This window comes from Salvelinus fontinalis, chromosome 3 (genome assembly GCF_029448725.1).
Source record: "Salvelinus fontinalis isolate EN_2023a chromosome 3, ASM2944872v1, whole genome shotgun sequence".
NCBI lineage: Eukaryota > Metazoa > Chordata > Actinopteri > Salmoniformes > Salmonidae > Salvelinus > Salvelinus fontinalis.
The window spans coordinates 19,273,630-19,299,458 of NC_074667.1; the positions used below are offsets into that span (position 1 = coordinate 19,273,630).

General features: G+C 45.0%; 2 protein-coding genes across 2 annotated transcripts in view; one reads left to right on the forward strand and one right to left on the reverse strand.

Moving 5' to 3' along the window:
* LOC129840586 (protein APCDD1-like) overlaps positions 1–5,291 on the reverse strand; it is a 19,864-nt gene extending 14,573 nt beyond the window's left edge. The window contains exon 1 of the mRNA XM_055908574.1: positions 4,678–5,291. Coding sequence (XP_055764549.1) covers positions 4,678–4,738 — 61 coding nt within the window. The 5' untranslated portion in view covers positions 4,739–5,291. The remainder of the gene's footprint in view (positions 1–4,677) is intronic.
* The window catches only part of LOC129840595 (chromobox protein homolog 2-like), a 19,856-nt gene extending 425 nt beyond the window's left edge, over positions 1–19,431 (forward strand). The window contains exon 2 of the mRNA XM_055908586.1: positions 18,763–19,431. Coding sequence (XP_055764561.1) covers positions 18,763–19,159 — 397 coding nt within the window. The 3' untranslated portion in view covers positions 19,160–19,431. The remainder of the gene's footprint in view (positions 1–18,762) is intronic.
* The last annotated feature ends 6,398 nt before the right edge of the window (positions 19,432–25,829 follow it).

The window sequence follows — 25,829 nt, forward strand, 5'->3', positions numbered from 1 at the left end:
AATATGGGAACAACGATGTAGGCCGTGTGTAGCGGTTATGACATGGTTTGGCTTGGAAAGGTTTTTTCGCCTGGTCACGTACAGCTGATGTGTTGTTCATTGAAGTCCACAAACGAAAGGAAAAGGTGAGAGGAGAAGAGTGCATAGAAGCTAGAATGAATACAACTTGGCTGCTGTGATCAGGGATGTATTCATTCTGCCGATTCTGTTGAAAAACGTTTCTTAAATGGAAGCAAACGAAACAAGGGATAAACATACCTGCATTTGTCCAATAGGAACTCTTGTTTACAACTGTTGGACTAATGATTACATCCTATATACGCTACTGCAGGCAAGAGTGTGCAAGGCGGTATTGAATGTGTCACTGTCTGTCCATGTGTCCCTGTCTGTCATCTCAAATGTTTCTCTCGACCTGTGTGCGCCCATGTTGTAAACGTTCATTCATAGGCTAGGTTGTAGCAGCCTCATGGTGGGTATAGGGAAAATGTATGTTTCATGTAGTAGCCTCAACTACGATGTTACATTGAACTGCGTGAATGGAATATGAATGACAGTCATCCAACATACTCTAATAGAAATAAGGCCATGTTCATTAATTTTTTGTTGTTGTCCTCCCTCATCATAAACGGCACTAACCGCCACTGTTATCCAAATAGCAGCTTAAATCAAATGTGACTTTGGTATAACATGTTTATCATATCAAATTATATGTATATTTTTTACTTGCCTTTATTAAATCAGGTAAGTTATTGGAAATACATGATGACCTCACATATGGGCACCTCCTATCATATGGGCACTATGGGACGGTCTGTGCGGTCAGTAAATACAACATCTGTGTCCCAAATGGAACCCTGTATACTATAACAGTGCACTACGTTTAACCTGATCCCTAAGGGCCTTGGTCAAAAGTAGTGCACTATAAAGGAAATATGGTGCCATTTGGGACGCATAGGTTTCAATGTACCAACAGCCATTCATCTCCTCAAGCTGTCACATCCTCATCGCGCTATAGCAGCCTCAGCCATTCACATTCTCTCTCTCTCTCGAAGACATCCTCACTGGAAACAACAAAGTCAGTCAAACCGAGATGTCTTTCTGCACGGGTTTAAGGGCGTTTCACAGGGGGCACCAGGTCGTTTTTGTTTTTTCCCCATCTCGAGTGTCCCCTCAAGTCGTATATAGCCACCCATTGTTGTCTTTTCATCAAAGTTAAACCTGACTTAATCCGGCGGCCCTGTTTATTTAGTCAAGGGATGAAGGGGGTGGGGGGAGGGGGGGGGTGTTCTTCCAATAAGGCCTGCCAGTTCCCTTGTGGTTCACTCTGGCTCCTATTAACCCAACAGTACTCCGCACATTCCTCTCTCCAAACACTTCCAATATTCACCCCCAGACACTGTGGTGAAGGCAGGAGCTTACCATCAAAAATTCCAGTGACGTTATGGAACCAGACGGTGGCTACTGTTATATAAATATATACACAGGTGATATACATTTGAATGAATGAGGTCAGATGGGTTAGTGAGATGAGTAGGGTGATAGGAATGTTAGGGATGGAAGGGATGAAAGGCAGGGATGAAATTGGGATTCTGAGCTCTGAGAATTCAGTGGCTGTTATTGCAAGTCTACTCGAGCTCTGGTAGGTGCTTTCACTCTGTCATTTGCATGTAAGTTCTACAGCAGGATGGTCTTTAGGCCGTATAAACATTATTTATTTAGTTTACAAAAAATGAATGTCCATTCTAGTAATTCTATTTCTATGGTTTATGCTACCTCCATCTTGCAAGACTTGTACTTTGCACCAGTAGGGTGGTTCTACTGAATATACTCTAATAGGGATGTTTCACTCATGGCCAGGGATATAAAACAGAGATCCAACTTGTCAAAGTTTGAAACAATCCCAAAGAGCAACAGTCAGCACCTAACATGCAATGCATGCTGGGCTACTTACAGAGAACAGTGGAGAAGATAACAGAGCGAGAGAGGGGGAAGTTGATTGTCTATTGACGTTATGGGGCTAGAGCTAATTGGTGGGTTGGTTTCTTCTTAAAGAGATAGTTCACTTGTCAAAAAGGTGAACTATCTCTTTAATTCTATCTGTTTGGGTTGGGTGAAATTCTAACAGTTGCTGGGTGTCAACGCTTTTCTCATATGATATGGTGTTTATCACATGCAAGTTTAAACCCAGGGTTGCTCAGTCATATCTCACCAATATGATTCAGGAGGAGGGGAGGGGGTACAACTAAGAGAGAGGTGAGATCATTTGGAATTATGTAAATAAGCCAAGTATTGACATTGTTGGACATTGTTGCTGTGTTGTTGCAACGTTAAGGTAGAGTTGTCCAAAAGTCTGAATCAATATGGAAGATTCTTAGTCTAAAGGCCCAGTGCAGTCAACATTCAGTTTTTCCTGTGTTTTATATCATATCGTGCAAGAGCTGATAAAACAAACACTGCAAAAGTTCCAAACATGTCTGCTAATAATAGCAAGTTTTCAGTTTCCCCCTCTCCACTAAGACTACTCCCAGCCAGTAAAACTCCCAGCCAGTAAAAGCAAAATTCTTGCTTGAGAAATAGTTTTTTGCTAAAAGGCTTTTTTTGTCCATTTAAATGGAGATCTTTTACGCTAAGGTACTTTATTGTTACCCAGAAATGATTTGGTATTTATATAAAAACAGCTGCATTGCTCCTTTAAGTCATTGCTTAGGTTATTGTCTTTTTGGAAACCCTTCGAATGAAGTAGTCTTGCATTGTTTGCGTGGCGTTGTCATGAGACTAGCATTCCACCTGTCACAAGCTCCAAAGTCCAAAGTCCAAAATCCAAAGTGCTGGAGTACAGAGCCAAAACAACAAAAAATGTGTCAGTCTCCCAATACTTTTGGATCTCACTGTATATGGTTCTAAATAACATAATTGCTTACTTAATTGTGTGCTGTGGATTCTTATCCTATATTAATTGTGTGATTTTCACACCAATCATTTTTGTCTCACTTCATAAACCTTTTGGAATTATGGTCGCTGTCCCAATACTTTTAGAGCTCACTGTATGTCCAACCACTAATGAAAGTGAATGGAAGTTCCTTGGATAACAACTTTGATCTACAAACAATGAGAAAAAGTATTGGGTTGTGGTGTAAACTAGACTCATGGCATGTGTCTGGGCCCAGGGACTCAAAAGCTCCTGTCTACTTGACTGAGCTGAAGCAAAAGAAAAACAGCTTTTCAAATACCAATCTATTGGCCCTGAGCAGCGGGTGTATTACGGTGATTATGAGTGGGCAGATGCCTCCCACCGTCTCCTCGCGCATCACCTTAGCGGGCCCTGATGGGCAAAATGCTTGTCTCCCCCAAGGCTGCTGGGAGGAAAATCAACTCTAAACGCTATCCTGAGGTAGGGTCAGTTAATGGTAGTGTCCTGTTATTCCATCTACTACCATAATGGCAATATTAGTTCCAGGACCACGCTTCCCTGCTGCTGGGGAACCATGCAAGGCTTTTTAAGAAGGCTTTTCAAGAAGGACTCCTGAGCTTACTATGCTGTTTGTCTCTCTGGAGAGAGAATGATAGCCTTTGATAAGACTTATTCTTCACTAATCTAATTTCAGTAAGCAGTTTTTTTTCTAAGGTTATAATATAACTTTAAATATGGGACTTTATGCAAGGATTTTAATCTTTCCTCAACAAGTTGCATCATTGCTAAAGTCCTCAGCATATTTCTCTTAATTTAATGTCCACTGCAGGCTCTTTCTGATAGACACACTGTTAGAGGCACTGTCAATTGTTCTCTGAATTTAACTTCACGTCAGACAAGTTTAACATACATTTCGAAAGCAGATCAGCCGGTGTGAACAATTGGATGCTTTTAACTACTGCCCCTTAAACGGTGGATACCTGCTCAAAGTTTCAACAACTTCTGATACGGTGATTTCAACATTTCAGCAATTCAGCGGTTAGACGACAGCCCTAGAGGTAAAAAATAAACGAGCTATTCGCTAATTAATTTGATCACTGATTATGTATGCAATCATTCAGTTGTATTGCTTTGTTACAACTTTGGATGAGTCAACTAGCAACAAGTTGTTAAAAGACAGGTCAAACATACATGATTCATATTTCTGTAAGTGTTTAAGCTATCCTTTAACACCTTGGTAAACAGCGCAGAAAAAGCAGTTCACCTTAGATTATGTTTTTGAGGAATCTGATTCTCGGCGATAGTTTCAAAGCCATGTGCTTTAGATATACGTGCTCATACATTTTTTAATCCATGTTAAATATATTTTTAAAGATCATGAAAACTGTAGGGGAAAATATTGTATCAAATTCATGGTGCTGCAATGTAATCTGATTCCTCAAGTTAAATAAATAAATCATCAAAGTAGGCATTCATCTGAAATCATGTTCAGTGAATTAAATAACATGTAAATTAATACATGTAGCCTTTAAAATCTACTTCTGAAAATAATACATTTTGGTGAAGATTCACCATAATTGACATAATATAAATCAGATATCATCATGGAATCATATGCACATAATCAGGCTTCAGTTTCATTTGAAGCTTGGCTGTTAAAGCTGTTACTGTCCAGATGCACAGTAAGTGGACAAAAACTGGGTCTTGAGGGCAACCAGAGGACACAGACTGACAGAGAGACAGAGAGAGCGCAAGTGTGAACTTACCTTGCCACAGCCACAGTACCCAAAGTCCCCTCAACAGGCGAGTGAAATTTCCTTTTGACATGATCCCTCTCACACACACACACACACACACACACTCACTCGCACTCAGAGAAAGACCCTCAAAGCCCACTGTGGTCCAGAACAAGCAGCCTCTTCAATACGTGCTAGTAATTTAGGACATCACCATGCCAAAGATTTAGAGAGGAAAGCCCAATAATCCAGTTTGAAATGTGGTCCTTTACAGATAGTGTTTGTTGGTTTCTTCTTCTATTTCAGCTTGTCCTCCCATGGTATGAAATGCAATCCACTCAGTCAGAATAAATTGCTTGAACCCCCTCACACTAAACTCAGTGGTAGAGAAGAGGATTTCTCTCTCTCTCTCAGTTGTCTATCTTGGTCCTGGGCTGCACTCTGTTTGCGTCCTGTGCATGTGTGGCTGTGTGTGTGCTCCCCCCGTCTGACTGTTGGTTTGAGCGGAGAGGAGTGAGTGTGCGAGAGAGAGAATAAAAGAGAGAGTAAAAGAGAGTTTAAAACTTCTCCAACTGAAGCCTCTGGGAGTTTTCAGAGTAAGTTGCAAAAGGGCAAAGAAATAGCTGCAGGCTAAGTGAGAAACGATCAAATCCCCAACATATCTATAAAGTGAAAAAGTCTTAATACTTGAGAGAATTACCATGTATAATGTTTTTTTGCGATTTCCTTCCTTTTTTCACACGCCTCACTATACGTTATACATTATTATGCCTCTAATTTGTGGAAGCTACATAGCAACACAGTACACAGCCCCCAGATCACACCTCACTGCTGAGGCACACACACACACATTCAAAGGGCAGAGTTGACATTGCTGACCACTGCAGAGGTAAAGTGGGGGTTTGCTGGAATTTCAAAGGTGGCTGCCAGGGCAGTGTTGGCAGGGGTTCTGGAATCAGTGGGCAGACTGGGGCTCTGGCTCAGCCCCACAGACGGGTAATAGAGGTGGGTGGCTTTTGGGCTGATCACAGGCCAGCCAATTGGTTCCCTGAGGAGTTTCTACCCCGGGTGTGTGGAGCTTTGATCCACTCCACGCAAATGGCTGGAATTTTCATACACTCGCACACACCAGTAGCGTAGCCAGAAATTCATTGGTGGGTGGGCCTAAAGAGATTTGGGTGGTGTAACGGTTGTCTTCCTCTTCTGATGGGGAATATGAAGGATCAGACAAAAATGCAGCGTGGTAAAGTGTCCATGTTGTTTTAATATAACAGAACACGAAAAAAGACAAAAATAACAAAGAACAGTCCTGAATGGTGAAACAAACACAAAAACAGGAAACAACTACCCACAAACACAGGTGGGAACAGGCTACCTAAGTATGGTTCTCAATCAGAGACAACGATTGACAGCTGCCTCTGATTGGGAACCATACTAGGCCAAACACAGAAATACAACACATAGAACAAAACATATAATATAGAACATAGAATGCCCACCCCAACTCACGCCCTGACCAAACCAAAATAAAGACATAAAAAAGGGACTAAGGTCAGAACGTGACAGTACCCCCACTCCAAAGGTGCAGACTCCGGCCGCAAAACCTGAACCTATAGGGGAGGGTCTGGGTGGGCATTACACCGTGGTGGCGGCTCTGGTGTGGGACGTAGACCCCACTCCACCTTAGTCCTGGCCCACTTATGTGGTGCCCCTGGAGTGGCGACCCACGCCGCCGACCCCGGACTGGGGACCCTTACAGCGGGCCCCGAATAGGAGGGAGGCTCTGGCAGCGCCGGACAGGCGGGAGGCTCTGGCAGCGCCGGACAGGCGGGAGGCTCTGGCAGCGCCGGACAGGCGGGAGGCTCTGGCAGCGCCGGACAGGCGGGAGGCTCTGGCAGCGCCGGACAGGCGGGAGGCTCTGGCAGCGCCGGACAGGCGGGAGGCTCTGGCAGCTCCGGACTGGAGAGAGAACCTGGAGGGAGGAGACGGAGAGAGCCTGGTGCGTGGAGCTGCCACAGGACCCACCAGGCTGGGGAGACCTACAGGAGGCCTGGTGCGTGGAGGAGGCACCGGATGGACCGGGCTGTGGGGGAGCACTGGAGCTCTGGTGCGCAGCCTTGCCACCACTCCTCCAGGCTGGATGACCACTTTAGCCCGGACCCTCCAGAGTGCAGCCACAGGTTGAACCGGGCTGTGGGGGAGCACTGGAGATCTGGTGCATACCACTTGCACCTCTCCCTTAGGTTTACAATTGGCTCATTCATCCCCCTCCTCTCCCCTGTAACTATTCCCCAGGTCGTTGCTGCAAATGAGAACGTGTTCTCAGTCAACTTACCTGGTAAAATAACGGTAAAATAAAATAAAAATAAACAAAAAAGGCTCAATGCCCACATTCGCCCGGCACGAGCAGAGAGCAGGCATAGGGCGCACTGCACCCTCCCAGCGCCCCGGAGACACAGCACGCAGAGCCGGCACAGGATACCCTGGGCCGAAATGGCGTACCGGGGACCAAACATGCTGAGCCGGCACAATACGCCCTGGTTGGATGCCCACTCTCGCATGGCACCAATTTGCAGCGTGATAAGTGTCCATTTTAATTAAATGCAACTGAACACTGAAAGACAAAACAAAAAGAGAAATGAACGAGACTGAAACAGTTCTGTATGGTAAAACACAGACACAGAAAACAACTACCCACAACCCATAGTGGGAAAACAGGCTACCTAAGTATGATTCTCAATCAGAGACAACGATCGACAGCTGCCTCTGATTGAGAACCATACCAGGCCAAACACAGAAATACAAACATAGAAAAACAACATAGAATGCCCACCCCAACTCACGCCCTGACCAAACCAAAACAAAGACATAAAAAAGGAACTAAGGTCAGAACGTGACAGTACCCCCCCCCCCCAAAGGGGGTAAAAACCTGAACCTATAGGGGAGGGTCTGGGTGGGCATTTCACCGCGGTGGCTGCTCTGGTGCGGGACATAGTCTTTTTTCATTTTTTTTTCAATTACTACGATGTCCTAACCGACTTGCCAAAACTATAGTTTGTTAAAACCTCTCTGGAATATGTGGGACACTAACGTCCCACTTGGCCAAAAGCCAGTAAAAATGCATAGCGCCAAATTCAAATTAATTACTATAAAAATCAAACTTTCATGAAATCACACATGAAAGATACCAAATTAAAGCTACACTTGTTGTGAATCCAGCCAACATGTCAGAATTCAAATAGGCTTTTCGGCGAAAGCAAACGATGCTATTATCTGAGGATAGCAACAGAGTAAACAAAGAGAAGCATATTTCAACCCTGCAGGCGCGACACAAAATGCAGAAATAAAAATATAATGCATGCCTTACCTTTGACGAGCTTCTGTTGTTGGCACTCCAATATGTCCCATAAACATCCCAAATGGTCCTTTTGTTTGATTAATTCCGTCGATATATATCCAAAAAATGTCCATTTATTTGGCGCGTTTGATCTAGAAAAACACCGGTTCCAACTTGTGCAACGTGACTACAAAATATCTCAAAAGTTACCTGTAAACTTTGCCAAAACATTTCAAACTACTTTTGTAATACAACTTTATGTATTTTTTAACGTAAATAATCGATACAATTGAAGACAGGATGATCTGTGTTCAATACAGGATTAAAACAAACTGTAGCTAGCTTTCTGGTCATGCGCCTCTATCTAACGTACACTTCTAGTGACCCTCGTTCAAGATGACCGTACTTCTTCATTACACAAAGGAAAAAACCTCAACCAAATTCTAAAGACTGTTGACATCCAGTGGAAGCGGTAGGAACTGCAAGAAGGTCATTTAGAAATCTGGATTCCCAATGAAAACTCATTGAAGAGAGAGTGACCTCAAAAAAAAAAAATCTGAATGGTTTGTCCTCTGGGATTCGCCTGCTAAATAAGTTCTGTTATACTCATAGACATGATTCAAACAGTTTTAGAAACTTCAGAGTGTTTTCTATCCAAATCTACTAATAATATGCATATCTTATCTTCTGGGGATGAGTAGCTGGCAGTTGAACTTGGGTATGCTTTTCATCCAAACGTGAAAATGCTGCCCCCTATCTTAGAGAAGTTTTAACAAGAAATTTGTGAAGTGGTTGAAAAATATGTTTTAATGGTTCCTACCTATGTGTATGTAAACTTCCGACTTCAACTGTACATACTGTATACACCTACAGTAGAACAAGAACAGATATAAGGAACTTACTTTGATAGGAATGCACACATGTCCGAAGTTATTATGTGTAAGAAAAACAACAAGGAAGGCAAAGCGAGCGCCAGTAAGAAAATGTTCCAATTCTTGCAAGACTATGTGAATTAATGAGGAGGCAGAACACACCTCAATTCAAACTGTTGTTAGAAAATACAACTTGTTAGAAAATAATTTTAAATGGACAAGTTGAAACATAGTCTATAGATAATTACAGATTCTACCCCCAAGCCATAAGACTCCTGAACATCTAGTCAAATGGCTACCCAGACTATTTGCATTGCCCCTCCCTCTCCACACCACTGCCACTCTGTTGTCATCTATGCAGTCACTTTAATAACTCTACCTACGTGTACATACTACCACTGTACCAGCACCCCCTGTATATATTGTTATTTTTACTGCTACTCTTTAATTACTTGTTACTTTTATCTCTTGTTCTTATCTGTATTTTTTTCCTTCAAACTGCACTGTTGGTTAGTGGCTCGTAAGTAAGCATTTCACTCTAAGGTTGTGACACATGTGACTAATACAATTTGATTTGATTAGCAGGCAGTGCGTGTTAACTGTCACATTTTGGAACAGAGAGTGCATTCTGACATCATGTGCATAAAACAACTCACGCTGGGGGCGAGCGTTTGAGATATTTAGAACTCACGTGTGAAAAGGATAAAATAAATAAATGAGGTCTTCTCGAATTAGCATACTTTCAGCACCCATGTGCTGTCCACCTCCGCTGCTGCCGCTTCATAGTAATGTTTGTAAATGACTAGAATATGGCTTATTGTGAGGTCAATAACTCTGATGAATAGCTCCATTATGGGCAACGAAACATGTTGTTTTTATTAAAATTAATTATAGCAATACCAAGCTTACCTTCCGGTCCTCCTTCTCATCTTCAAGCTCTCCCTCTCAAGCTGAACAGGACATCAGCAGGCCGGGGCTCATGATTGGGAGTGCCTATCCATAGCATTGTGTAATTAATCAATAAGGCCTAGGGGTGTGTGGTATTTGACCAATATACCCCTCGGGAGTGTTCTTAGGAACAACGCAATGTGGAGCGGCTGGATACAGCCCTTAGATGTGGCATATTGGCCATATACCACAAACCCCCGCGGTACCTTATTGCTATTATAAACTGGGAACCATCGTAATTAGAAGAGTAAAAATACATGTTTTGTCATACCCATGGTATACGGTCTGATATACCACGGCTTTCAGTGCTATCAGCATTCAGGGCTTGAACTACCCAGTTTATAATGCACAGCCTGGTCTCGAGGGACGCAGGTAGCCTACTGGTTAGAGTGTTGGGCCAGTAACTGAAAGGATGCTGGATCGAATCCCCAGCCCCTGAACAAGGCAGTTCACCCTCTGTTCCTAGGCTGTCATTGTAAATAAGAATTTGTTCTTATTAACTGACTTGCCTAGTTAAGTAAATAAAATTGACTGTTTCACCTGTCTTTGTGCTTGTCTCCACCCCCTCCAGGTGTCGCCCATTATCCCCTGTCCATTTATACCTGTGTTCTCTGTTTGTCTGTTGCCAGTTCGTCTTGTCAAGCCTACCAGTGTGTTTTTTGTGCTCCTGTTTTCTTGAGCCCCTGTTTTCTAGTTAACCCGGTTTTGATCATTCTGCCTGCCCTGACCCTGAGCCCGCCTGCTGTTTAGTACTTTTTTTACACTGCCTTGGATTACTGACCTCTGCCTGCCCGGACTCTGAGCCTGCCTGCCGCTCTGTACTTTACGGAGCCTGAGCCTGCCCTTCTTGACCTGTCGTTTTCCTGCCCCCTGTTTTTATAAACAAACGTCTGTTATTCAAACTGTCTGCATCTGGGTCTGATCCTGAGTTGTGATATAGACTAGGCATAACATAGTAAAGGTACATCCGGGACACTCAAATTTGAATGATATGTTACGTTTGGTATGGTTACATAAGACAGATGATTACTTAAGACAAAAACAAAAGTAGGGTGGTTGGTCAGGTTGAATGGATGGGTGTATAACACATCTAGCAATCCAAAGGTTGTGAGTTCAAAGCTCATCATGGACAATTTTAGCTAATTAGCAACTTTTCAACTAGTTCATAATTTTTAGCTGCTACTTAGCATTTTACCTAACCCTTTTAGCTAACCCTTCTCCTAACCCTAACCTTATCCCTTTAACTTCCCAACTCTAACCCTAAGTTCTGGCCTAGCTAACATTAGCCAGCTAGCTAACGTTAGCCACCTAGCTAGAATACATAACATATCATACATTTAATATAAGAATATATAAATCTAAGAATTGTAAATCCTAACATATCATACTAAATGGGTGATGGACATCCACAAATTAATACATACCATACGAAATGTAACATATACATACATGGAGTGTCTCGGATTTATGTACAGAATAATATGAAATGCTGTGAGATCAGGTTGTAATGCAGTGTAGCCTAGTTTTATATATACCATCCCAGCAGAGCAAAAACTCTGTACATTTTCGTAACTTTGCCCTGTGCTTCTCTGAGCATGCTCTACTTCTAGCCTAGGCTTATAGTATACTGAACTAAAATATAAATGCAACATGCAACAATTTGAATTTTTTTACTGAGTTACTTTTCATATTAGGAAATCAGTCAGTTGAAATAAATAAATTAGCCCCTAATCTATAGACTTCACATGACTGGGCAGGGGCGCAGTCATGTGTGGGTGAGGGAGGGCATAGGCCCACCCACTGGGGAGCCAGGCCCAGCCAATCAGAAGTCGTTTTTTATTACAGACAGAAATAGTCCTCAGTTTCATCAGCTGTCCGGGTAATGCGTCTCAGATGATCCCGCAGGTGAAAAGCCGGATGTGGAGGTCCTGGGCTGGTGTGGTTACACATGGTCTGCAGTTGTGAGGCAAGTTGGACGTACTACCAAATTCTCTAAAACATCGTTGGAGGCGGCTTGTGGTAGAAAAATGAACATTCAATTCTCTGACAACAGCTCTAGTGGACATTCCTGCAGTCAGCATGCCAATTGCACAATCCCTCAAATCTCTTGAGACATCTGTGGCATTGTGTTTTGCAACAACTGCACATTTTTGAGTGGCCTTTTATTGTCCCCAGCACAAGGAGCACCTGTGTAATGATCATGCTGTTTAATCAGCTTTGTGATATGCCACACCTGTCAGGTGAATGGATTATCTTGACAAAAGAGAAATGCTCACTAACGGATGTAAACAAATGTGTGTACAAAATTTGAGAGAAATAAGCTTTTTGTGCATATGTAACATTTCTGGGATCTCATTAAAACGAGCGTGCAGGCCTTGGTCACAGGACAGTTCCAATAGTATATCATCAAGAACCGGTGACAAACTGTGATTATGATGGTGAACGGATTAAGTATCCACTGCTTTTTGGTGCATGGATCAGATTATGAGGGGAATTAATCCTCTAATTTGAGTTTTCCTCAGATGTGACCCCATCAATTTACGCATGTGATCCATGTTTACATAACCCACGTCCAGTGGCAATTTTAGCATGTAAATCTTGGTGGGGGAAAAATACAAAAACAAGTGGGATGCATGCCAGCAAAGCCACTATACAATACAACACTAGACAATACATTAATTGCACTATAATGATGACAAACAGTGTCCACAAACTGGGGCTACATAAAACTGTCCCAACAGCAGTCCCAACATCTTACCACTGCTACACCTGGCTAACAGTGGAGCCTTGTCTGGCAGCAAAACAGTTAATTCAGCCTCATTTACTGCCTTTTTAAAAAACATAGCTGATATGTCTGACTTGCTTAAAAAATGTGGTTTCTAATGACAATTGAGATGTTCAAACTATGGCATAAGGGGACAACAAGGGAATTAGAGGTAATCCGTAATTTCGAGTAAGACATTAATGAGCGAGTTAGGACGGACGTAGTCAATATAACTATTTGTTTAGCACTTTTGAAATGTACAGCGACAGAATTCAGAACATGGGCCGTTCTTACTGTACATCAAGTCAGAACCGTAGGATAAATAAAGGGGGCATATAAGCAGACAATGAAAGCTCTTACAAAATTCGATGATGACATTTCTCTAAAACAGGTTATAGGCTACATGTGTACCACCAATTTAAAAGATTAGGTGAAATTAAGAGGGGTACATAGACCAAATTACTAGGGTGAGGCACATGGGCTACTAACAGCTTACTACACAACATACACTTTGCATTACTTTCGTAGCTACAGTATACATATCTCCCTGGCATATTACATAATTTATGCAGCCGCATACAAGACATTTTTAGGCTCACCTTGTCGTGCTCATTTGAACAGGAAGGTGGCACGGCGGTCCTTCGTGGGCAAATTTTGTCATCAAATCTGGCATTCTCTGGATTTATGGAGCTTTCAAGACAACTGGGGAAAAACAAGGTTGAATCAAGATGACGTCATTGATCTTCTGGTCGTAGCTCTAGAAAGAGGCTAAATGTACAATTCCGAGTTGGATTGTACAAATTATATTTCCCAGTTGGAGCTCATTTTTTTCCGGAATTCCCAGTTGTCTTGAACTCACTGAAGTCAAATTTTCACAGTTCCGAGTTAACAGTTGTTTTGAGTGCGGCACAAATCATGCTTCATTGACAGCATGGCCGGCTGAAGCTAGGCTGAAACACCTGCATTTTGGAGCTGCCTTACACCATGCCCAAACCGGACATGTGCGCCATTGTGCGCAAATTGATTTTGTCCCCCCACAGCAAACGCGATCATGACAAGCAGGTTGAAATATCAAAACAAACTCTGAACCAATTATATTCATTTGGGGACAGGTCGAAAAGCATGAAACGTTTATGGCAATTTAGCTAGCTAGCTTGCTGTTGCTAGCTAATTTGTCCTGGGATATAAACCTTGAGTTGTTATTTTACCTGAAATTCACCAGTACTTGTGAATAAAACTGTAAATACATTATGCTACATACATACAGTATGCGCCTACAGTAGAAACGATGATATACAGAAAATAAGGAACTTTGATAGGAACGCACACATGTCCAAAGTTATTATTTATAAGGAAAACAACAAGGAAGGCAAAGCGAGCGCCAGCAAGTATATGCAAACTTGATCTGCGCAAACATGATTGAAGTGCGGTGGGCTCTCCTCGAAGAGAGAAGTTTATCCAGCTCAGTAAAGCCTCAAACATAAATAGTCCGCAACGCTGAATGTGAGTTAATGACGAGAAAAACACACCTCAATTCAAACTGTTGTTAGAAAATACAACTTGTTAGAAAATAATTTGAACTTGACAAGTTGAAACATAGCCTATAGATAATTAGCAGGCAGTGCGTGTTAACTGTCCTGTTGCGTAATAATCACATTTTGGAACAGTGAGTGCATTCTGACATCACATGCATAAAACAACTCACGCTGGGGCAACCGTTAGAGATATAAGGTTAATAACGTTATTTTACATTCTGGGCATTTTTTCCAGTCCCACAAAAAAGCGCAACGAAGCGCAACAAAGACTTCACTGTCACTCAGAAACTTATTCCAGTGTCTGCCTGCCTGCCAGTGTCACGACTCCGACCGAGGCAGGCTCTCCTTCCCGTTCGGGTGGCGCTCGGTGGTCGTCGTCACCGGCCTACTAGCTGCCACTGATCCGTTTCTCCCCCTCCTTATGTGTTTATTGGTTACACCTGTTTTGTATTTGTTTGTAATTAGTTGGGCTTATCAGTCAGCAGGCCCGCCCGTTTCTTTGTGCGGGATTGTTAGTTTGTAAGCGTGGTGTTTGTTTCGGACTATACGTGTTTGTGTATGTTCGAGTTTGTTACTGGACTGTTTTCGTTCCCCCCGTGTCTGGGGCAGTTTATGGAGAGCACCCAGTGTGTATAGTAGGGTGGCCGAAGTTCTCCGTGTTTCATTAAAGGAACACTTGTTATTGCATCCTCTGTTTCCTGCGCCTGACTTAGCACTCCGACACCTAGTCCTTACAGTATCCCGCACCAAGAAAAATGGAGTCAGCAGGAGCAGCGGCAAACCCTCTCCCATCGATGGAGGATCGGGTGCTCCACCATACCACGTTCTCCACCGTATCGGATCGGCGATGGATTCAATGATGGAGAGAATGGACCGATGGGAGAGGAGTGGTCTCCTCTCTCCACCTTCGGCTCTCCCAGCTCAGGACTCTCCATCCCCCGGCTCCGTCTGACACTCCTGAGGGATTATGATGGAGCGGCGGCGGGGTGCCAGGGTTTCTTACTCCAACTGGAACTGTACCTTGCCACCGTAAGACCCACTCCCTCGGGAGCGGAGAGGGTGAGTGTCCTCGTCTCCTGCCTCACGGGTCGTGCTCTGGAGTGGGCAAACGCAGTCTGGAATGGCCCAGACTCAGCGAAGGAGCACTACCCGGAGTTTACCCGCCGTTTTCGTGCCATGTTTGACCACCCTCCAGAGGGCCGAGCGGGGGGAGAACGACTATTCCATCTCAGGCAGGAGAAGAGCGCCCAGGATTACGCGCTGGAGTTCCGGACCCTGGCAGCAGGATCTGGGTGGAACGACAGGGCCCTTATTGACCACTACCGGTGTAGTTTCTGGGAGGACGTCCGCAGGGAGCTAGCATGTCGGGACACCGCTCTTTCCCTGGATGAGCTGATTGACATGTCCATCCAACTGGACAATCTGCTGGCTGCCCGCAGGCGTTCGGAGAGGGTCCTGTACGTTCCACCACCCAGCACCTCCGCTCCCATTCCGATGGAGTTGGGAGGGGCCGTGCCGAGGGGTACTGGAGGTGGAGGCTCCCCCTGCACCAGCTGTGGTCGGAGAGGACACACGGCTGATCGGTGCTGGGGGGGTCCGTCTGGGAGTCGAGATGGCAGGCGGAACGCTTCTCGATCACCCCAGGTGAGTCAGCACCAAATTCACCCAGAACCCCCTGTTGGTCACATGTTTGTCTTAATTTTTTTCCTTCAATTTTTTCCCTCTTCCCAGCATAGGGCGCTAGTCGATTCAGGCGCAGCTGGGAACTTTATGGATTGCGGACTCGCTCTTAAGTTAGGTGTTCCGCTTATGCCGATAGATTCTCCCTTTCCCGTGCACTCCCTAGATAGCCGGCCATTAGGGTCAGGGGTGGTCAGGGAGACCACGGTTCCCCTGGACATGGTGACGCAGGGGAATCATAAGGAGCGTATCAGTCTTTATATTATTGATTCGCCTGCGTTTCCAGTGGTGCTAGGGATTCCCTGGCTGGCCCGGCACAATCCTAAAATTTAGTGGAGACAGGGGGTTCTCCAGGGGTGGTCAGAGGAGTGTTCTGGAAGGTGTTTGGGAGTTTCCATCGGTGCCACATCGGTGGAAAGTCCAGACCAGGGTCCCACGGTGTGCATTCCCCCTGAGTATGCCGATTTGGCAATCGCTTTCAGTAAAACGAAAGCGACTAAATTACCACCTCATCGACCGGGAAGGGATTGTGCGATAGATCTCCAGGTAAACGCTGCGCTTCCCAAGATTCACGTGTACCCATTGTCCCAAGAGGAGACGGTGGCTATGGAGACATATGTCACTGAGTCTCTGGGACAGGGGCACATTCGGTCTTCCATCTCACCCGTCTCCTCGAGTTTCTTTTTTGTGAAGAAAAAGGAGGGAGGTTTGTGTCCGTGTATTGATTTTAGAGGTCTAAATGCCATCACCGTGGGGTTTAGTTACCCACTACCTCTCATTGCTACGGCAATGGAATAATTTCACGGAGCGCAGTTCTTCACAAAATTGGATCTCAGGAGCGCGTATAGTCTGGTGTGTATTCGGAAGGTAGACGAGTGGAAAACCGCATTTAGTACCACATCGGGCCATTATGAGTACTGCGTCATGCCGTATGGATTAAAGAATGCTCCAGCCGTTTTCCAATCCTTTGTAGACGACATTCTCAGGGACCTGCACGGGCAGGGAGTGGTTGTTTATATCGATGACATTCTGATCTACTCAGCCACTCACGCCGCGCATGTGTCTCTGCTACGCAAGGTGCTTGGTAGACTGCTGGAGCATGACCTATATGTCAAGATGAGAAGTGTGTGTTCTCCAAACGAGCCGTCTCCTTTCTGGGTTTTTGCATTTCCACCTCGGGGGTGGTGATGGAGGGTGACCGCATTAAGGCCGTGCGTAATTGGCCGACTCCGACCACGGTAAAAGAGGTGCAGCGGTTTTTGGGTTTTGCCAACTACTACCAGAGGTTTATCCGGGGTTTTGGCCAGGTAGCAGCTCCCATTACCTCACTTCTGAAGGGGGGTCCGGTGCGGTTGCAGTGGTCAGCAAAAGCGGACGGAGCTTTCAACAGGTTGAAGGCGCTGTTCACGGATGCACCCGTGTTGGCGCATCCGGACCCCTCTTTAGCATTCATAGTGGAGGTGGACGCGTCCGAGGCTGGGGTAGGTGCCGTGCTATCACAGCGCTCTGGTACGCCACCAAAACTCCACCCCTGCGCTTTTTCTCGAAGAAGCTCAGCCCAGCGGAGCGTAACTATGATGTGGGGGACCAGGAGTTGTTAGCAGTGGTCAGTGCTCTGAAGGTGTGGAGAAACTGGCTTGAGGGGGCTAAGCACCCTTTTCTCATCTGGACCGACCACCAGAATCTGGAGTATATTCGGGCAGCTAGGAGACTGAACCCACGTCAGGCAAGGTGGGCCATGTTCTTAACCCGATTCCGGTTTACGTTATCGTATAAACCGGGCTCCCAGAACGTAAAGGCGGATGCACTGTCCCGTTTTTACGACACGGACGATCGGTCCACCGAACCTACTCCCATCCTTCCCGCCTCAAGGCTGATAGCACCAGTGGTGTGGGAGGTGGACTCGGACATCGAGCGGGCGTTACGGGCGGAACCCGCTCCTCCTCAGTGTCCGGCGGGTCGGAAGTACGTGCCGCTTGGTGTTCGGGACAAATTGATTCGGTGGGCTCACGTTCTACCCTCCTCGGGTCACCCTGGGGTGACGAGGACAGTGGGGAGCCTTCGGGGGAGGTATTGTTGGCCTACCTTGGCTAGGGACGTTAGGGTTTATGTTTCCTCCTGTTCGGTATGCGCCCAGAGTAAGGCTCCTAGAGGGAAGTTACAACCCCTCCCCGTTCTACAACGGCCTTGGTCGCATCTGTCCGTAGATTTTCTGACCGATCTTCCCCCGTCTCAGGGGAACACTACGGTACTGGTGATTATGGATCGGTTCTCTAAGTCCTGCCGTCTCCTTCCGTTGCCCGGTATCCCTACAGCGGCATTATTCACCCATGTCTTCCGGCACCCCGTAGTGGACATGGTTTCTGATCGGGGCCCCCAGTTCATGTCCCGAGTATGGAGGGCGTTCATGGAGCGTTTGGGGGTCTCGGTCAGCCTGACCTCCGGTTATCACCCCGAGAGTAATGGGCAGGTGGAGAGAGTGAACCAGGAGGTGGGTAGGTTTCTGCGGTCGTATTGCCAGGACCGGCCAGGGGAGTGGGCGAGATACATCCCCTGGGCCGAAATGGCCCAGAACTCACTACGCCACTCCTCTACTAACGTGTCCCCCTTTCAGTGTGTATTGGGGTACCAGCCGGTTCTGGCACCATGGCATCCGAGCCAGAACGAGGCTCCTGCGGTGGAGGAATGGGTGCAGCGCTCCAAGGAGACATGGAGGGCCGTCCAGGAATCCCTCCAACAAGCTAGTGGACGGCAGAAGAGGAGTGCTGACCGCCACCGCAGTGAGGCCCCTGTGTTTGTACCGGGGGACAGGGTCTGGCTCTCGACCCGAAACCTGCCCCTCCACTTGCCCTGCCGGAAGCTGGGTCCGCAGTGTGTAGGGCACTTCAAAGTCCTGAGGAGAATAAACGAGGTGTGTTATCGATTACAACTCCCTTCCTATTATCGTATTAACCCCTCGTTTCATGTGTCTCTCCTCAGGCCGGTGGTAGCTGGTCCCCTGCACGACGGTGAGGTGCCGGAGGTCCCTCCTCCCCCTCTGGACATCGAGGGGTCCCCGGCATACACGATACGGGCCATTCTGGACTCGAGACGCCGGGTGAGGGGCTTGCAGTACCTCGTGGACTGGGAGGGGTACGGTCCGGAGGAGAGGTGCTGGGTACCGGTGGGGGACATTTTGGATCCGTCTATGCTGAGGGATTTCCATCGCCTCCATCCGGATCGCCCTGCACCTCGTCTTCCGGGTCGACCTCGAGGCCGGTGTCGGCGCGCTGCGGGAGCCGCGTGTCAGAGGGGGGGTACTGTCACGACTCCGACTGAGGCAGGCTCTCCTTCCCATTCGGGTGGCGCTCGGCGGTCGTCGTCACCGGCCTATTAGCTGCCACTGATCCGTTTCTCCCCCTTCTTATGTGTTTATTGGTTACACCTGTTTTGTATTTGTTTGTAATTAGTTGGGCTTATCAGTCAGCCGGCCCGCCCGTTTCTTTGTGCGGGATTGTTAGTTTGTAAGCGTGGTGTTTGTTTCGGACTATACGTGTTTGTGTATGTTCGAGTTTGTTATTGGACTGTTTTCGTTCCCCCCGTGTCTGGGGCAGTTTATGGAGAGCACCCAGTGTGTATAGTAGGGTGGCCGAAGTTCTCCGTGTTTCATTAAAGGAACATTTGTTATTGCATCCTCTGTTTCCTGCTCCTGACTTCGCACTCCGACACCCAGTCCTTACAGCCAGCTGAAAATCTTTGCCTGTGTGTGTGAAGGCTAACTGCCCTGAATGCCTCTGCCGATTCTACAACTATTGTATGCAGAAATCATGTGTCTATGAACCAGATGTATGCAGTTAGCACTGAGGCGGTGTGCCCTAGTAGGAAGTCCACTGTATGCAGCTCGCCCTACACTAACATAAATAACATGAGAATATCTACTTCTGCTAAGCTTCCCAGTAAAGGAAAGAAAACAAGCAAGCATCCCAGAAAGTGCTCAATATAGCCCACGTTAACTTTTCTAGGGTAGGGTGCAGCATTCGGACTTTTGGATGAAAGGCATGCCCAAATTTAACTGCCTGCTTCTCGGGCCCAGAAGATACGGTATGCATATGCTGGTAGATTTGGATAGAAAACACTCTAAAGTTTCCAAAACTGTTAAAATAGTGTCTGAGTATAACAGAACTGATTTGGCAGGCGAAAACCTGAGTAGAATCCATTCGGAAAGTCATTTTTTTTTTTGGTTTTGTAGTTTTCTATTCAATGCCATTACAGTATCCATTGACTTAGGACTCAAATTGCAGTTCCTATGCCTTCCACTAGATGTCAACAGTCTTTAGAAATTGTTTCAGGCTTGTATTCTGAAAAATTTGGAAGTAAGAGCAGTCTGAATGAGTGGACCCTAAAGTGTCACAGAGCTTTTTCTTGCGCGCGACCGAGAGAGTGCCTTTCTTGTTTACCTTTTATATTGACGACGTTATTGTCCGGTTTAAATATTATCGATTATTTAGCAACCTGAGGATTGAATGTAAACATCGTTTGACATGTTTCTAAGAACTGTACGGATACAATTTGGATTTTTTGTCTGCCTGTTTTGACTGTTTGAGCCTGTGGATTACTGAAGAAAACGTGCGAACAAAACGGAGGTTTTTGGATATAAAGAGACTTTATCGAACAAAAGGAACATTTATTGAGTAAATTAATGTCTGCTGAGTGCAACCATATGAAGACCATCAAAGGTAAGGGATTCATTTTCTCTATTTCTGACTTGTGTGACTCTTCTACTTGGCTGGTTACTGTTTGTAATGATTTGTCTGCTGGGCTATGTTCTCAAATAATCGTAAGGTATGCTTTCGTCGTTTTAAATCTGACACCGTGGTTGGATTCACAAGAAGTTCATCTTTAAACTTATGTAAAATATGTTTTGTTTTCTGAATTTTTATAATGGGTATTTCTGTATTTGAATTTGGCACCCAGCAGTTTCACTGGCTGTTGAAAAGGTGGGACGCTATCGTCTCACGTACCCAAGAGAGGTAGCGTAAAAAATAAGGTTCATGAAATTAATAACTTGCAAGTAACATATGACATTCATATTCTAACAATCTCTTAAACTCACTTAGACAATACATACCCTGGTAGCAATACAAGGTTATAACACTTACAGAAATGACAGAAATGCCAGTGGTGGTGGTGTTGCTGTTTATATTCAGAACCACATTCCTTTAAAGATTAGAGAGGATCTCATGTTAAATATTGTTGAAGTAATATGTCTACAGGTTCATCTGCCTCACGTAAAGCCTGTTCTTGTGGGAAGCTGCTATAGACCACCAAGTGCCAACAGTCAGTATCTGAATAGCATTTGTGAAATGCTTGATAATGTATGTGATATCAACAGTGAGGTATATTTTCTGGGTGATTTAAATATTGACTGGCCTTCATCAAGCTGCCCACTCAAGACAAAACTTCAAACTGTCACCAGTGCCTGCAACCTGGTTCAGGTTATCAGTCAAACTACCAGGGTAGTTAAAAACACCACAGGAATTAATTTTTTTATTTTTTATTTCACCTTTATTTAACCAGGTTCGGCTAGTTGAGAACAAGTTCTCATTTGCAACTGCGACCTGGCCAAGATAAAGCATAGCAATTTGACACATACAACAACACAGAGTTACACATGGAATAAACAAAACATACAGTCAATAATACAGTAGAAAAATAAGTCTATATACAATGTGAGCAAATGAGGTGAGATAAGGGAGGTAAAGGCAAAAAAAGGCCATGGTGGCGAGGTAAATACAATATAGCAAGTAAAACACTGGAATGGTAGATTTGCAGTGGAAGAATGTACAAAGTAGAAATAGAAATAATGGGGTGCAAAGGAGCAAAAATAAATAAATAAATACAGTAGGGAAAGAGGCAGTTGTTTGGGCTAAATTATAGATGGGCTATGTACAGGTGCAGTAATCTATGAGCTGCTCTGACAGCTGGTGCTTAAAGCTAGTGAGGGAGATAAGTGTTTCCAGCTTCAGAGATTTTTGCAGTTCGTTCCAGTCATTGGCAGCAGAGAACTGGAAGGAAAGACAACCAAAGGAGGAATTGGCTTTGGGGTTGACCAGTGAGATAAACCTGCTGGAGCGTGTGCAACGAGTGGGTGCTGCTATGGTGACCAGTGAGCTGAGATAAGGCGAGGCTTTACCTAGCAGAGACTTGTAGATAACCTGTAGCCAGTGGGTTTGGCAACGAGTATGAAGCGAGGGCCAACCAACGAGAGCGTACAGGTCGCAATGGTGGGTAGTGTATTGGGCTTTGGTGACAAAACGGATGGCACTGATAGACTGCATCCAGTTTGTTGAGTAGAGTGTTGGAGGCTATTTTATAGATGACATCACCGAAGTCGAGGATCGGTAGGATGGTCAGTTTTACGCGAGTATGTTTGGCAGCATGAGTGAAGGATGCTTTGTTGCAATATAGGAAGCCGATTCTAGATTTAATTTTGGATTGGAGTTGCTTAATGTGAGTCTGGAAGGAGAGTTTACATTCTAACCAGACACCTAGGTATTTGTAGTTGTCCACATATTCTAAGTCAGAGCCAGAGTAGTGATGCTGGATGGGCGAGCAGGTGCGGGCAGTGATCGATTGAATAGCATGCATTTAGTTTTACTTGCGTTTAAGAGCAGTTGGAGGCCAAGGAAGGAGAATTGTATGGCATTGAAGCTCGTCTGGAGGTTAGTTAACACAGTGTCCAAAGAGGGGCCAGAAGTATACAGAATGGTGTCGTCTGCGTAGAGGTGTATCAGAGAATCACCAGCAGCAAGAGCAACATCATTAATGTATACAGAGAAGAGAGTCGGCCCAAGGATTGAACCCTGTGGCACCCCCATAGAGACTGCCAGAGGTCCGGACAACAGGCCCTCCGATTTGACACACTGAACTCTATCAGAGTAGTAGTTGGTGAACCAGGCGAGGCAATAATTTGAGAAACCAAAGCTGTCCAGTCTGCCAATAAGAATGCGGTGATTGACAGAGTCGAAAGCCTTGGCCAGGTCGATGAATACGGCTGCGCAGTAGTGTCTCTTATCAATGGCGGTTATGATGTCGTTTAGGGCCTTGAGCGTGGCTTTGAAACCAGATTGCATAGCGGAGAAGGTACAGTGGGATTCGAAATGGTCGGTAATCTGTTTGTTAACTTGGCTTTCGAAAGACCTTAGAAAGACAGGGTAGGATAGATATACAGCGGGGGGAAAAGTATTTAGTCAGCTACCAATTGTGCAAGTTCTCCCACTTAAAAAGATGAGAGGCCTGTAATTTTCATCATAGGTACACTTCATCTATGACAGACAAAATGAGAAAAAAAATCCAGAAAATCACATTGTCAGATCTTTAATGAATTTATTTATGGTGGAATGGTGGAAAATAAGTATTTGGTCACCTACAAACAAGCAAGATTTCTGTCTCTCACAGACCTGTAACTTCTTCTTTAAGAGGCTCCCCTGTCCTCCACTCATTACCTGTATTAATGGCACCTGTTTGAATTTGTTATCAGTATAAAAGACACCTGTCCACAACCTCAAACAGTCACACTCCAAACTCCACTATGGCCAAGACCAAAGAGCTGTCAAAGGACACCAGAAACAAAATTGTAGACCTGCACCAGGCTGGGAAGACTGAATATGCAATAGGTAAGCAGCTTGGTTTGAAGAACTCAACTGTAGGAGCAATTATTAGGAAATCGAAGACATACAAGACTACTGATAATCTCCCTCGATCTGGGGCTCCACGCAAGGTATATAACAAAGTATTGAGAAACTTTTGTTATTGACCAAATACTTATTTTCCACCATAATTTGCAAATAAATTCATTAAAAATCCTACAATGTGATTTTCTGGATTTTTTTTTCTCATTTTGTCTGTCATAGTTGAAGTGTACCTATGATGAAAAAAAGATGAGAGGCCTGTACTTAAGTGGGAGAACTTGCACAATTGGTGGCTGACAATACTTTTTTGCCCCACTGTAGGTCTGTAACAGTTTGGGTCTAGAGTGTCACCCCCTTTGAAGAGGGGGATGACCGCGGCAGCTTTCCAATCTTTGGGAATCTCAGACGATACGAAAGAGAGGTTGAACAGGCTAGTAATAGGGGTTGCAACAATTTCGGCAGATAATTTTAGAAAGAGAGGGTCCAGATTGTCTAGCCCGGCTGATTTGTAGGGGTCCAGATTTTGCAGCTCTTTTAGAACATCAGCTATCTGGATTTGGCTGAAGGAGAAATGGTGGGGGCTTGGTGGGTTGCTGTGGAGGGTGCCGGGCAGTTGACCGGGGTAGGGGTAGCCAGGTGGAAAGTATGGCCAGCCGTAGAGAATTGCTTATTGAAATTCTCAATTATAGTGGATTTATCGGTGGTGACAGTGTTTCCTAGCCTCAGAGCAGTGGGCAGCTGGGAGGAGGTGCTCTTATTCTCCATGGACTTTACAGTGTCCCAGAACTTTTTTGAGTTAGTAATACAGGATACAAATTTCTGTTTGAAAAAGCTAGCCTTAGCTTTCCTAACTGCCTGTGTATATTTGTTCCTAACTTCCCTGAAAAGTTGCATATCACGGGGGCTATTCGATGCTAATGCAGAACGCCACTGGATGTTTTTGTGCTGGTCAAGGGCAGATAGGTTTGGAGTGAACCAAGGACTATATCTATTCCTAGTTATACATTTTTTTGAATGGAGCATGCTTATTTAAGATGGTGAGGAAGGAACGTTTAAAGAATAGCCAGGCATCATCTACTGACGGAATGAGGTCAATGTCATTCCAGGATACGCCGGCCAGGTCGATTAGAAAGGCCTGCTCGCAGAAGTGTTTTAGGGAGCGTTTGACAGTGATGAGGTGTGGTCGTTTGGTCCCAAACCCATTACGGATGCAGGCAATGAGGCAGTGATCGCTGAGATCTTGATTGAAAACAGCAGAGGTGTATTTGGAGGGCGAGTTAGTTAGGATGATGTCTATGAGGATGCCCGTGTTTACGGATTTGGATTTGTACCTGGTAGGTTCAATGATAATTTGTGTGAGATTGAGGGCATCAAGCTTAGATTGTAGGGTGGCCGGGGTGTTAAACATGTCCCAGTTTAGGTCACCTAGTAGCACGATCTCAGAAGATAGATGGGGGGCAATCAATTCACATATGGTATTGAGGGCAGAGCTGGGGGTAGAGGGAGGTCTATTTCAAGCGGCAACAGTGAGAGACTTGTTTCTGGAAAGGTAAATTTTTAGAAGTAGAAGCTCGAATTGTTTGGGTACAGACTTGGATAGTAATACAGAACTCTGCAGGCTATCTTTGCAGTAGATTGCAACACCGCCCCCTTTGGCAGTTCTATCTTGGCGGAAAATGTTATAGTTAGCGATGGAGATCTCAGGGTTTTTGGTGGTTTTCCTAAGCCGGGATTCAGACACGGCTAAGACATCCGGGTTGGCAGAGTGTGCTAAAGCAGTGAGTAAAACAAACTTAGGGACTAGGCTTCTAATGTTAACATGCATGAAACCAAGGCTTTTACGGTTACAGAAGTCAACAAATGAGAGCACCTGGGGAGTGGGGCTAGGCACTGCAGGACCTGGCTGGATTAATCTCTACATCACCAGAGGTACAGAGGAGAAGTAGGATAAGGGTATGGCTAAATGCTATACGAACCGGCCGTCTAGCACGTTCAGAACAGAGAGTAAAAGGAGCAGGTTTCTGGGCTTGATAGCATATATTCAAGGCGTAGTGTACAGACAAAGGTAAGGTAGGATGTGAGTACATTGGAGGTAAACCTAGGCATTGAGTAATGATGAGAGAGATATAGAGACGTTTAAACCAGGTGATGTCATCACATATGTAGGAGGTGGAACAACATGGTTGGTTAAGGCATATTGAGCAGGGATAGAGGCTCTACAGTGAAATAAGACAGTAATCACTTACCAGGACAGTAATGGAAGAGGAATATTGATATTAGAGAGAGGCATACATAGCCAAGTGAACATATGGGTCCAGTGAAATACCTACTGTATTTATTTATTAATTTATTTTGCTCCTTTGCACCCCATTATTT